This window comes from Vulpes vulpes, chromosome 14 (genome assembly GCF_048418805.1).
Source record: "Vulpes vulpes isolate BD-2025 chromosome 14, VulVul3, whole genome shotgun sequence".
In the NCBI taxonomy this organism is placed as follows: domain Eukaryota; kingdom Metazoa; phylum Chordata; class Mammalia; order Carnivora; family Canidae; genus Vulpes; species Vulpes vulpes.
In genome coordinates this window covers 122297221-122310441 of record NC_132793.1, presented here as the reverse complement: position 1 = coordinate 122310441, position 13221 = coordinate 122297221, and the positions used below count along the sequence as shown (strand labels likewise).

The 13221-nt window shown below is 42.0% G+C and overlaps 1 protein-coding gene across 12 annotated transcripts in view; it reads left to right on the top strand.

Annotated features, from left to right (window-relative positions):
- The window catches only part of TBC1D1 (TBC1 domain family member 1), a 239216-nt gene that overhangs the window by 133591 nt on the left and 92404 nt on the right, over positions 1-13221 (top strand). For all 12 annotated transcript variants that reach the window (XR_011997210.1, XM_072737884.1, XM_072737885.1 and 9 more), the window contains 3 exons: positions 2865-2975; positions 10558-10686; positions 12086-12172. Coding sequence is in view for 11 of the 12 variants with exons in the window: in XM_072737884.1 (XP_072593985.1) it covers positions 2865-2975; positions 10558-10686; positions 12086-12172 (327 nt within the window). In the remaining variant the exon portion in view is untranslated. The remainder of the gene's footprint in view (positions 1-2864; positions 2976-10557; positions 10687-12085; positions 12173-13221) is intronic.

The window sequence follows — 13221 nt, the reverse complement described above, 5'->3', positions numbered from 1 at the left end:
AGGCAGGCGCCAAACCGCTGAGCCACCCAGGGATCCCCTGCAGATTGATTTTTTACAAGAAAGTTAATTTTTGATGGAGAGTGATGCTATCCAACTTGATTACCCATTATTTTTCTCAGACTTGTCTCTCTGACTAATGAATGTTTATAAAATTAAATCACCTGTAGAAAGGAATGATTTGCCACTGTGGGAGGGTAGTGAAGCCATATGAGAGGTATTTAGGGGCAGACACCTTGCTTATCATTTTAACTCAGTAGAAGAGTAGCCCTAATCATGTTTCAGTATTTTAAGGAAGGATTTATGTTTTGACCTTGCAGGACATCATGGACGTGGATTTCTAAGCTTAGTGACTTTCCTCTATGATGTTTGATGAGCTCAGTGATGCAGCTTTGGGTCCTTGGCTTCAGTTTCATGGGCAGTGACTGTGATAGTACATGGTGCTTGGTTGTCTCATTTTCTGTCCATCTGAACAGATTCCCCATAAAACCTCTCAGACCCCACCCTTACCCTGAGGCCAGTTTTCCCTATTATTAACATCTTGTCTTAGTGTGGTACATTTGTTCCTGTTGATTAGCTCATATTGATACATTATTATCAATTAAAGTCCATAGTTGACTTTAGGGTTAACTTTCAGTGTTGTACATTCTTTGGGTTCTAACAAATGTATAATGGCATGTATCCACCATTATGGGATTATACAGAATTGTTTTTCACTATCCTAAAAGTCCTCTATGCACCATCAGTTCATTCCTCCTGTCCCCCCCCAAACCCCAGGCCTCCACTGATCTTTTGCTGTCTCCCTAGTTTTGCCTTTTCCAGAATGTTGTATGGTTGTAATCATACGGTGTGCAGTGCAGTGGATTGGCTTCCCCTTAACAACATGCCTTTAAAATTCCTCCATGTCTTTTCAGTCTCGAGAGTTCTTTTTATTTTAGTGCTGAATAATATTCCGTTTTATAGAGGTGTCACAGTTTGTTTATTCACTCACTGTTGAAGGACATCTGGGTTGCTCCTAAGTTTTGTCAGTTACAAATAAAGCTGCTATAAACATTTCTATGTTGGTTTTAGTGTGGACATAAATTTTCAACTCATCAAGCAGTGTGATTTGCTGGATTGTACAGTAAGAGCATGGTCGGTTTTGTAAGAAGCCATCACACTGGCTCCCAAAGTGGCTGTTGGTCACTTCGCAATCCCACCACAATGAATGAGAGTTCCTCTTGCCTCCTGGGCTTGTAGAGTCACAGTATTTCCATCATCATCTTGGGGGTACTCGGTATAAAGTTGGCATTGTGGCACTTGACTCTCCCTTTCCTTTCTTGAAGATCTCATGGGAACTTTCTTTGGAAAAATGCACTTGTTGGGGCACCCGGGTGGCTCAGTGGTTGAATGTCCGCTTTTGGCTCAGGTCATGATCCCAGGGTCCTGGGATCAAATTTCATATCAGGTTCCCTGCATGGAGCCTGCTTCTCCCTCTGCCTGTCTCTGCCTCTCTTTCTCTGTGTCTCTCATGCATAAATAAATAAAATCTTAAAAAAAATCCTTAAAAAAAAAGAAAAATACACTTGTTGCATAAAACATGTAAAACTTTATAACATCAAGGCTTGTGGCGTGGAATCAAGATTGAGAACATATGTTCTAAGATAGTCCTTAAATCTGGAATTTAAAGAACAGGAAGTTCTCTATGAAAACAACCTTTCTAATCATTTACTATCTTTTCCTTGAGTTACAGGAACAACTTATCATTTCAAATGATCTTTTTTTTTTTTTAAAGAGAGGGAATACCAGAAGGTCTGGGTTAGTGTTAGACCTTTGCTTCTAAAACCTGTGACATGAAGGGGTAAGATCATTGTTTCTAGGGTGGTTCAAGGAGGCGGTTGCTAAGAGTGGCATTGATCCAGACTAGATGCTTGTATAGTCCATTTGTTACACCCTAACTTTGTTTTGAAGGGCAGGCTAGAAGTCTGGAAGAAGGAGAGAGGGGGGAGGGCAAGAAAATGGATAATCTCACTATGAAAAACATATTTTCAAGGTTTATAGACACTCTGCAGAATAACATTTTTCTTCACATTCAAAGAAAACAATACATTAAATTAGATGGTCTTCTAAAAATGAACACTGATGTTTCAGATCTGAAGAATTTGGGACCTTGGAGTTTATTTTGTGCATGATTTTTCTTTAAACAGATGAGGAAGTTAAGATTACATGACTCACCTTTGGTCACACTTCTAGGCAGCACCCAGAACCTGCATACCCTGATTTCTAGTCCCCTGTGTTTTGCCACTATACCTATCTGAAGAATAAAAGATGTAGGGAGAATTTCCTTAAAAGAGAAAGGGAAAAAAAAAAAGTGAGTCTATGCCATGAAATCCTGCGTGCAAGTTTATGCCTTGCAGGGCTTGCAGAAAGCGCTTCATGCTGAACAGCACATTGGATGTGTGGGACCATGACCCTGGACCAGTTTCTATTTTCCTTTCCAGTTCCCTAGCCATCAAAGTTTATAAACATGTAGTCATTATGGCTCTTGACCTCTGGATGTTTACCCAGATTTTATTCTTTTCTGTTTTTCAAGACTATTTGTTAAATATTTTGTCTGTGCTTCTATCTGATGTGAAATATTTATTTTAGGTATAAGGACATTAGAGGTCAGAAGCTAAATCTGGCTCCCTGGGTCCAGGGTCCCTTAGGAATGGTCTCCCTGTCTAGCTAAGATACTTAGTGCCCCCTAGTGAGGTGCTTGGGTAAGAACACCCGTTACAATGGGTGAATGGAAGCTGTTCGCATTTTCAAAAGCACTGGTTTAGCAATTTATATTGACAATTAAAAACAAATGTAATATATTCTTTTTCTTTTCTTTTTTTTTTAAGAAATCGAGACCAAGAAGTGAGCAGCGAGAGAATGAATTGATTATTTCTTTCCTGAGATGTTTATATGAAGAGAAACAAAAAGTTCACATCCATATTGGGGAGATAAAGCAGGTATGGCATTTTCCCCCCCTTCTTTTAATTTTACTAGGATGCTGAGGAAAACAAACTCTTGAGGGTTTTCTCAAGTTCTGAAACCCTTTTTTTTTTCTCCCTGTATTTTTATTTGTTGCACATATAGGGGAAATTTGGAAATATTTAGACTCTGCTTGGAGGAGGTGAGAGAAGTTGCAGGCTGCGTCATAGTGGGGGTGGAGGAGGCACTTCAACAAGAGGGCTGCTGTAGAGCTTCAAGAATGAAGTTTAAGGGGATCCCTGGGTGGCGCAGCGGTTTGGCGCCTGCCTTTGGCCCAGGGCGCGATCCTGGAGACCTGGGATCGAATCCCACATCGGGCTCCCGGTGCATGGAGCCTGCTTCTCCCTCTGCCTGTGTCTCTGACTCTCTCTCTCTCTCTCTCTCTGTGACTATCATAAATAAATAAATAGAAAAAAAATTTAAAAAAAAAGAATGAAGTTTAAGAGTAGATATTGTCACAAGCGCCTGACCCGCAGGGAGTGAGTCTGTCCCCTCACTTTGCTCCCTGGTACATGGGAATGACATTGCACAGCTGCCTTCAGAATTATATGAAGTACCTGGAGATTCTTTGTAATATAAATATTCTGTGCGTGGAAGGGAGCACTACTGACAAATCAGGTACAGCCTTAGAGAGCCTGGCTTATGTGCTATTCAGACACAGAACTGGCATTAATTCCATTTTGCATGGTGGAGGTCCAAAATCTGCTTGCCTTCCTCTCCTGTGCACAAGTACTGTTCAGCTGTCCTGTCTCGGGGTGCTGTGCCAAAGCTGGGGCTACCTGCACGTCTCTTCTTTGAAGATCTCCGGGTGTGTGATTCTGTACACAAGGTGTCACGGATCATTTTCTTATGTCCTTTAGACTCTGTGTAAGTCAATTTGTGATAACCAGTGTAGCTTCAAATGTGCATTTTGTTTTTAAGTTACTTGTAAGCCAGAAAATCTAGAGAAGAATCACTGAAAGATGTTCATAAAATCCTCAATTTTCCAAAAGTATATTGACTTTTTAAAAATATATTTATTTTTTATTATTTGAGATAGGGAGCAAGAGAGTGAGCACAAGTAGGGGCGGGCAGAGGGAGATGGAGAAGCAGGCTCTCCACTGGGCAGGGAGTCCAATGCAGGGCTTGATCCCAGGACCCTGAGATCATGACCTGAGCTGAAGACAGACACTTAACTGACTGAGCCACCCAGGCACCCCAGGTTTTTATTTATTTATTTTTTTTTGGAGAGGGAGAGAGAAGGAGAAGGTGGGGAAGGAGGGGAAAAAGAGAGAGAATATCTTAAGCAGGCTCTATGCCCAGCACGGAGCCCTACATGGGACTCTCTAAAACCAAGAGTTGGACACTTAACTGACCAAGCCCCCAGGCACCCCCAGGGTGTTGCCTTTTTATGAAATGCTTAACTGATGCGTTCTATAGGGGCCTTAATGTTCAGTGGTGTGCCCTTGCCCTGTAAAACACCTTTGCTTTTCTGGCCACTTCAGCGTAATAAGGTTTTACTTGGGTGAACACATGGCAGCTCTCCCCAGATTTCTACCCTCCGGTTGGCCCTGGCAATCAGGAACCTTTCCTGAGCACACAGAGCCCATGTATAGTGTCTGACATTTTTAATCTTCGTGGCCAACCATAGCATCTCTTAGCAGGGAGATTTTTTGCTAGTCCTCACTGCCCCTCCCACACTAACACGGGTGCCCTGTCTGTTCCCATTCCTCCCTCTGCAAGATTGCATAGGAGTTCTGTGCTCCTCCGATTGACTTGGCTGGGCCACCCAGCCTACGCTTACAGTTAGTTCTCTGCTGCTTTTCAGCCTATTTCTTTTCTTGTTTCCATTCCATTTTTTTTTCTTTTGTGCCATTAATAGTGTTTCCCTGTTGGTAATTTTTTTTTCTCTGTCCCAACAGGAAATTGATAATTTTGAAATAATTTATAACTGCTCGAGGGGAATGAAACATTTATGGTGGGTGGAAAGTTTTGACCCTAGTACAAACTGATATTTAGGGAACAGAGTAGTATCTTTGTAATTTGGATATAGTTTAGTCCAGTGGAGAAATAGATTTAATTTTTTTTCTTTTTCCATTTGAAAACATTAGAGAGTTTAATGTCACGGAGAACAAGCCTCACAAAGTAGAGCCATCAGCGCTTTCTCTTAGAGTTTTCTAAACATCCTGTTACCCAGTAGGCTCATATCTGGGACTATAAAGAAGTTGCTCTGGGGGATCCCTGGGTGGCGCAGCGGTTTGGCGGCTGCCTTTGGCCCAGGGCGCGATCCTGGAGACCCGGGATCAAATCCCACATCGGGCTCCCAGTGCATGGAGCCTGTTTCTTTCTCTGCCTGTGTCTCTGCCTCTCTCTCTCTCTCTCTCTCTCTGTGACTATCATAAATAAATAAAAATTAAAAAAATATCCATATTTATAAAAAAAAAGAAGTTGCTCTGATCCCCAGTTGTGGTTGGGTCTCCCCCAGGATGGACATCCTCTCGGGCTCTGAGGATCGGGCTTTCAGAGCAGCAGTGGCTTTTAGATGGATCTGATGAAGCTTTGAGATTCACCAGGAGATTCCTGCTCTCATTTTCTGCTACTAAATAGTGTAACTACATGGATTTCATTACATTCTAATTGCACCTAAAAATTCATGTAGCCTTTGGAAATGTGTTATGACCTGACCGAGAGAGGTGTAGAGCCATGGCTTTAACAGTGAAATTCTCTGGCCACCAGCCTTAAAAAGTAGACAGAAGACACTGAGCAGACTCAGGGCTGCAGTTCTCAGAGCTAGTGGTGATGCTGTATGTGCTTTTCTTTTTCTTTTTTTTTTAAGATTTTATTTATTCATAGAGAGAGAGGCAGAGACACAGGGAGAGGGAGAAGCAGGCTCCATGCAGGGAGCCCGACGTGGGACTCAATCCCGGGTCTCCAGGATCACACCCCAGGCTGCAGGCAGCACCAAACCGCTGCGCCACCGGGCTGCCCTGTATGTGCTTTTCAAAGACTAAAATGGTAGTGTTGGATAGTCGTCAGAGGAACCATTTTAATAAAATAGCAAACAAACCAAATGATGTTTTTGTTCTAATGGAAAAGGAAGAATGGCTTTGGGCAAAGAGCTGTAAAGTACTAAAGTTAGAAGGTGTCGCATTTTAGTCAGATGTATCGTTTCTACTTGTCTGGATAGAGCTGGTGCCAAAAATTAGTACTATTCAATCAGCTGCCCCTTTTTGAATGTTTGCCATGTACCAGACAGACTTTTAATTTTTTACTTGAATGATTCCATTTTTTTCTACAACTTTTTAAAAAGATTTTATTTATTTATTCATGAGAGACACAGAAAGAGAGGCAGAGACACAGGTAGAGGGAGAAGCAGGCTCCATGCAGGGAGCCCCATGCGGACTAGATCCCAGGACCCCAGGATCATGCCCTGAGCAGAAGGCAGAGGCTCAATTACTGAGCCACTCAGGTGCTCCTCTACAACTTTTATGAGGCAGGTGGTGTAATTCTGTTGTTAGAGACTAGGACATGGGGAACAGGTCAAGCAGCACGTTAGGGAATGGCAGAGCCAGTGTGTCTCAGGTCCAAGGGCACTGTCTTAATCATTATGCCTTTTAGGAGCATACCTAACTAAATAAATAAATAGATAAATAAATTTATTTAGATTTTATTTATTTTTTCATTAGAGAGACAGAGAGAGAGGCAGAGATACAGGCAGAGGGAGAAGCAGGCTCCATGCAGGGAGCCTGACGTGGGACTCGATCCCGGGTCTCCAGGATCATGCCCTGGGCTGAAGGCAGGCGCTAAACCGCTGAGCCACCCAGGCTGCTCCAAAATTTAATGTTCTATAACTACTCTATAGCCAACTCTTGTTTCACCTTCTTTTTGATGACTTTTAAAGTAAATGTCTGATACCAGCACTCTTTACTGTGCATGTAATTAGCTGTAGTTCAATATTTGTTCACAATTTCTTTTTGAGATTTACATCCTGTAAGTTGCACAGATCTGAGTGCACTACATCTTGAGTTTTGAGGACTCATACATTCAGGCGGCCCACGCTCCCATCAAGGGAGAGAGCTTCCTCCTTCACGCCAGAATGTACCCTGGTACGTCTTTGCTAGTCCTCACTGCCCCTCCCCAAGGCAACCACAGTTTTGATTATTTATACCATGCATTAATTTTGCCTGTTCTAGAACTTCTGCAGACAGATTCACACAACATGTAGTCTCTTAGTTCTTGTTCCTTCATTAGCCTGATGGTTCTGCTCCTCATATGTGGCATTGCATGGATCACTAGTTTGTTCCTTTTTATTCTCGTGTGCCAGGACCATAGTTTTTCTTTATCCTCCTTCTGATGGACACCTCTGCAGCTTGTGGGTGCTAGTTGTTTCGAATAGGACTGCTAGTGGGTATGCCGTGGCACCAAGGGATGGTGGTTCTGACCTGAATACTTCAGGGTAGCCACATAATTTCAAACTTGGCTCCAGATTTCCATGTGTAGAGTTCACCCGTCCGTCATGGGATGGGCAATGTGATGACTGGTGAGATTTGCTTCAAGGGCCCCAAATTGGAAACTTATCCAAGAACCAGCATCATTTTCAAAGGAGAAACCTCTAGATGCTTATTTTAAGTAAGGAATGTATTTTCTAAACATGAATTATTTTCAAATTGTATTAGAATTGTGGTGATAGACCTGGGAAAGTGTCTTGTTAGGTGGTAGAAGAAGGGGGAGGAAATACTGAGCTAAGTGTACAGACATTCTTAGGCCTGGTTTAAAAAAAAAGGAAAAGTGCAGTTGTATATACTTTCTACTGTGTACTTGGTCTTCTAGCCAGTGTTTTCTTTATATATCAAAACAATCCATTCAAAATGCTGCTTCTTGATGGAAACTTTAGTAGAGTTTGGAAGCAGGCCCACACCTTTTTACTTTGGGAGAGAACTGGTGGCAAGTCAAGGGCAGACCCCCAAGGACCTATGTGGATCCTTCCCTTTGCTGTGGAGTCTTTTGCAAGTCTGGATAGGCCCTGATATTTGGTAAATGATTACACAGGACCAATTGCAATGAGTGAGGCTCCTGCCCATGGTGCATGGTGTGTAGTAGGCACTGAGCCAATATCCGTTGGGTGAGTCTTGCTTCAGGTATGTGTTTCCCATGGGCCTGCCTAGTGATCATTGCTCATTCATTCATTCTTCAACAAGTGAGTGTGAAGTATGCAGAACATGCTCAGTATACTCTATGAAAACACAGAGATAAATGACAGTCTCCCTTAAAGGAATATCTAAGCTGGTCATCATTCCCTTAATGCATATTCTAATTCTCACGGAAGTAAAACTCTGATGACTGCATGAAGCCAAAGGTAGCTCTTATCAGAACCATTTCTCTCTCTTTCATGCCTTGCAAAATGTATGACATTCATTGATGAATTAGGATTTCATCAATTTCAAAGAAGACATAGTATCTTTGACCAGCAAATAACTAAATAAAATATAAAAGCATAATCAGATAGGAATTAGGGGAAGACAAATTAAGAGACCATCTATACCCATCAAATTGGCAGAAATTGAAAAATCCGACCATACCAAATAAAGGTGAACTCCCATTTACTGATACTGGGACTATGAGTTAGTACCATTTAGAGGAGGAAAATTTGACAGTATCTGGTACATATGAAGACACATAGATCTTGTGACTAAGCAAGGATAGTTCTGGTTATTTACCTTGCAGAAACCTTCACACGTGTGATAAGGAGCTATGTTCTGGAGAGATTAGTGTAGTCTCCTTTGTAAAAGCAAAAAGGAATCGATGTTTAACCACAGGAATGTGTACAAATTATGTTGTCATACAGTGAGCTACTACACTGTAACTACACTGTAATTAAAGCGAGTGAATCAAAGAACATTTGTCAGCATAGATAAGTCTCAAAAACAACATTGGAAGGCAAAAGGTATTTATGGGAGAGTATGTATAGGATGATACATTCATTTGAAGCTTCATCTACATGTAAACCACCATATATGGTTTACGGATACATACGTAAATGTAAAGGTACAAAATACCAGTTGACGAATACCAAATCAGGAGTGGGTTATTTGTGCAGCTGGGAAATGGAGAGTGGTTCTAGTAGGCATCAAAGATGTCTGTAAAGTTTTCCATTAGACATAGGAAACAGAGTAGCTAAGAATCATGATCACTCATGTTATACTGAGGGTCAGGTATATTCTGAGTGCTTTAATGTGTATTAATTCATCTGAAGCTCAGAAGTGCTCTGTGTTCTCAGCCTGCAGGTGGAGGAACTGAAAGGCCCATTATGACCTCTCCAAGGCCACAGAGCTAGGGAGCCGCAGAGAAACACCTCACCTAGGCATGGGCTCCAGAGCCCGTGCTTCCCACTGCTCTCAACATGTTCGTGTTCACTTGGCCAAAGCTGGGGGGGTTGGGGAGTGGGGATGGTGCAGATGCATGTGTCAAATTGGTCCGTACACTTTTCTGTATACTTGAAATGTGTAACAAAGAATAGTCTGAATTTAGAGTATTGGTGGATGTGCTTGTTTGTGTTTTTCTTAAAAAACAAAACAAAACAAAACAAAAAACAAAACTTTGTCTAGCAGGAAGCAATCAGGCAAGAATCCATAGAAGTAAGAAGCAGTTTACTCCAGAGGTCTTTTTTAGTTTTTTTTTTTTTTAAACATACCTCTTTGTTAACGAATAACAGTAAACCTCATTTCGTGGTTGGCATCCAAACGCCATTGTGTTGGCAGCTTCCTGTTGGGGTTAGTGAGGGGGACAAGCGTGGGTGCAGAGGGAAGGGGTGGTGGAAGCAGTAGGAGGGAGAGAGGAAGACATGGAGACAACAGAGCTCCATAGAAAGCAAAGAAGGTATTAATTTAGGGTTATGGAGTGGATTCTTCAGTTGATTATTTGTTTCAGCCTTAGAAACTCCCCCAAAGGTAAGTTATTCTTTACTTTGAAGAGCTAATACTGGCCACCTTGGTATGAGAAGCTCTGCTCAGTGCTTTGCATGATTTACCTGTTTCAATCTCAGCACAGGGTTATCATTAGATCTTGAGGTGGGTCTGAGTTGACAGAGGAAGTAACTTGTTTAGGGCCAGTTAGTGACTGACACCTCTCTGATCCGAGCACAGAGCCCAAGCTCTCCAGCTCTGTTAACTGAATGGTTTCCAAGCACATTTCCTTGTTTCATTTGGAGCGATTGGAGCAACTCTTTGAGGCAGACTTTCCTCGACTTGTAGCCATGCCATCGAGGAGCAGATGAAGTGTGGTCACAGGATCAGAATAATGGCCTGGAGTCAAAAAGATGCATCATTTATCATTCCTTTAAGAAGGAAGGAAGAGGGCAGCCCCAGTGGCTTAGCAGTTTAGCGCCGCCTTCAGCCCAGGGCGTGATCCTGGAGACCCGGGTTCAAGTCCCACATTGGGCTCCCTGCATGGAGCCTGCTTCTCCCTCTGCCTGTGTCTCTGTCTCTGTCTCTCTCTCTAATGAATAAGTAAAATCTTTAAAAAGAAAAAGAAGGAAGGAAGGTGTAAATGACTTACCTAACTTTGCATTGTTTCACTTTTTAGACCTCACAGATTGCAGCAGAGAATATTGGAAGTGAGTTGCCACCTAGTGCCACTCGATTTAGGCTGGATATGCTGAAAAACAAAGCAAAGAGATCTTTAACAGAGTCTTTAGAAAGCATCTTATCCCGGGTAAGTAGCATGATTTCTCCTAATCTAAGTTAAAGTACTTTTTAAGAGGACATATGATTTAATTCCATGCCCTTATTAAGAAAAGTTTAAGTACCCTCTATGTTCAACGTGGGGCTCAAACTCATGAACCTGAGATGAGTTGCATGCTCTTCCAACTGAGCCAACCAGACACCCTCATTTCTTTGCTTTTGTGCCATCAGTGTGTGTTATAAAGTATAGAAGGGTAAAAACCTTTTTAATGTCCTCTCAGTCTTAAAGCAATGTTACCTACGTTTCAGTTTTTAACTTGAGTTAGGTTAAAAGAAATTTTCTTATATAGCATGGTATTTTTTGTTTCCCAAAAGGATGTTATTCATTGGCCAGTCTCTGTGAAGAGAACAGATTAGACGTAGTAAAGTATGGGTCACATCCCCCTGAGTGCCACCAGGCACAGCTTAAAAAACCATTTACTGTCAGCCGCTGCTGGTACGGGTCTGGAACTCTGTAGCGGGTCAGTGAACTGTGGCTCTCAGGTCAGATGCCACCTACCTCCTGTTTTTGTAAATAAAGTTTTGGAAACAGAGCCATATGCATTCATTTATCTATATTCTTAGTTCTTTTGTGCAGAGTTGAGTAGTTGCCACAGGCACCATATGGCCCACAAAGCCTAAGAGATTTAGTATCTGGCCCTTTACAGACAGGTTTGCAGACTGCAGCTCTATATAGGAAGAGCGAAGTAAACATACACCCCAATATGGGAGTTCCTTAAGAAATTACGTGCTGTGTGCTCCCCACCCCAGTGGATATAGATAACCTGTGGTGGCACTCCTGAGAAATCAGAGCTTGGTTTTCTTTCAAGGTGTCACAGCTTTCTGGAGCTTGTAGTATCTTACAGGGTTTTTTGTTTTTGTTTTCGATTTCATGAAACACTCCATCTGAACCAATAATGTTGTTCTAGTTAAATTTTATTTTGTTTGACGTTTTTCTCAGAATTTTGCAACATCCTTAAAATTAAAAACAATCCATTTGCAAAGCCAGGTGGCCACCTTTGAGAGCTCCCGAACAGATAGAATGTTGTCTGGGTGTCCTACAGCTGGTGTGTTGTGACAGCTTGGGACTCAGGGGAGAGAGGTGCTGAGTGTGTTTGCTTTAGTGCTTTTCTTCACAGATTGCCTCTTCTTCCTGCCCGCCATCCCTGCCAAATGACTAATCCACAAGGTGTTCGGGAACATTTAGGTTGCTGTGCTATTAAAACAAAAAACAAAACCAAAATGTTGATTATCTTAATGCACATATGCGCTCAGCAGCTTTTCTCAGTAGATGCATTTTTCTTGAGATTGTTTAAATAGACCAAGCTGCCTCTACCTGATGCCTTTGCATAAGCCTAAGGGATCATAACTTGACTGCTTCTCTTTTGTAGGGTAATAAAGCCAGAGGCCTCCAGGAACATTCTGCCAGCCTGGATCTGGACAGCTCCATGTCTAGCACTTTAAGTAATATGAGCAAAGTAAGCACATTTCCCTTTCTGTGACTCCCTGAAGAAATCAGCAAATGGGTCGTGCTCATCTGCTGCCTACAGAGCCTACAGAAGGATTACAGGAAGCCCTGTATCTTACATCATGAAAAGTTCGGTGCTTGCAGACTTCTTGGTGCAGGGGGAGGGCTGGTCTTGCAATTCTGTAACTTAAGAGTTTCACATAACAAAGCAGGTGGCCATTTGGTAAGTAAAGAAGCAAGATCACAATTTTAGACCACTAAGAGGTACTTTATCACAAAGCAATCAATGGACTTCTTGCCCAATATTAAAAATAATTGAAAAAAAATGAAATTGGGAAAACCTCAAAAGTGAGTTTGTGAATTCCATGAAGTTTGCAACTTGAATTTCTTTTCTTTTCTTTTTTTTTTTTTAAGATTTTATTTATTCATGAGAGACACAGAGAGAGAGGCAGAGACACGGGCAGAGGGAGAAGCAGGCTCCATGCAGGGAGCCTGATATGGGACTGGATCTCGGGACTCCAGGATCACGCCCTGGGCTGAAGGCAGGCGCTAAACCTCTGAGCCACCAAGGGATCCCGCAATTTGAATCTCTGAATGTACTTTTACATTTTGGCTGCCTCTGGGATTATAATTAAATATTACTGTTTTTATAAATAGATAATCAAGCTTCACCCTTTGGGTCTGTCAGCAAGCACAGCTTTGTGATCATGAACAAGCCAACGGTTCTCTTAGGTACCAAACCTGCGTCTGTGTCCTTGTTTAAATTTCTTGCTTTCTAGGACACTTAAGCATCTTCAGTTTTTTTTAACCACCAAAAAATGAATCTGGGGTTTGCACTAGGGAGGACAGCTTTCCTTCTGTTACCAAAGCTCCTCCAGATGCAAGAGAGAGGGAAGGGATGTGGAGGCCAGCTCCTGACCATAGAACTCAAGTTCTGAGTTTCCTCCTGAGGATGTGGCTTTCAAAGTTTTTAGCCCATAGTCAACAGCAAGACACTCATTTAACATTGCAGAATGATTCATAAACACACATACGTACACACTTTGCATCCAGAATTAA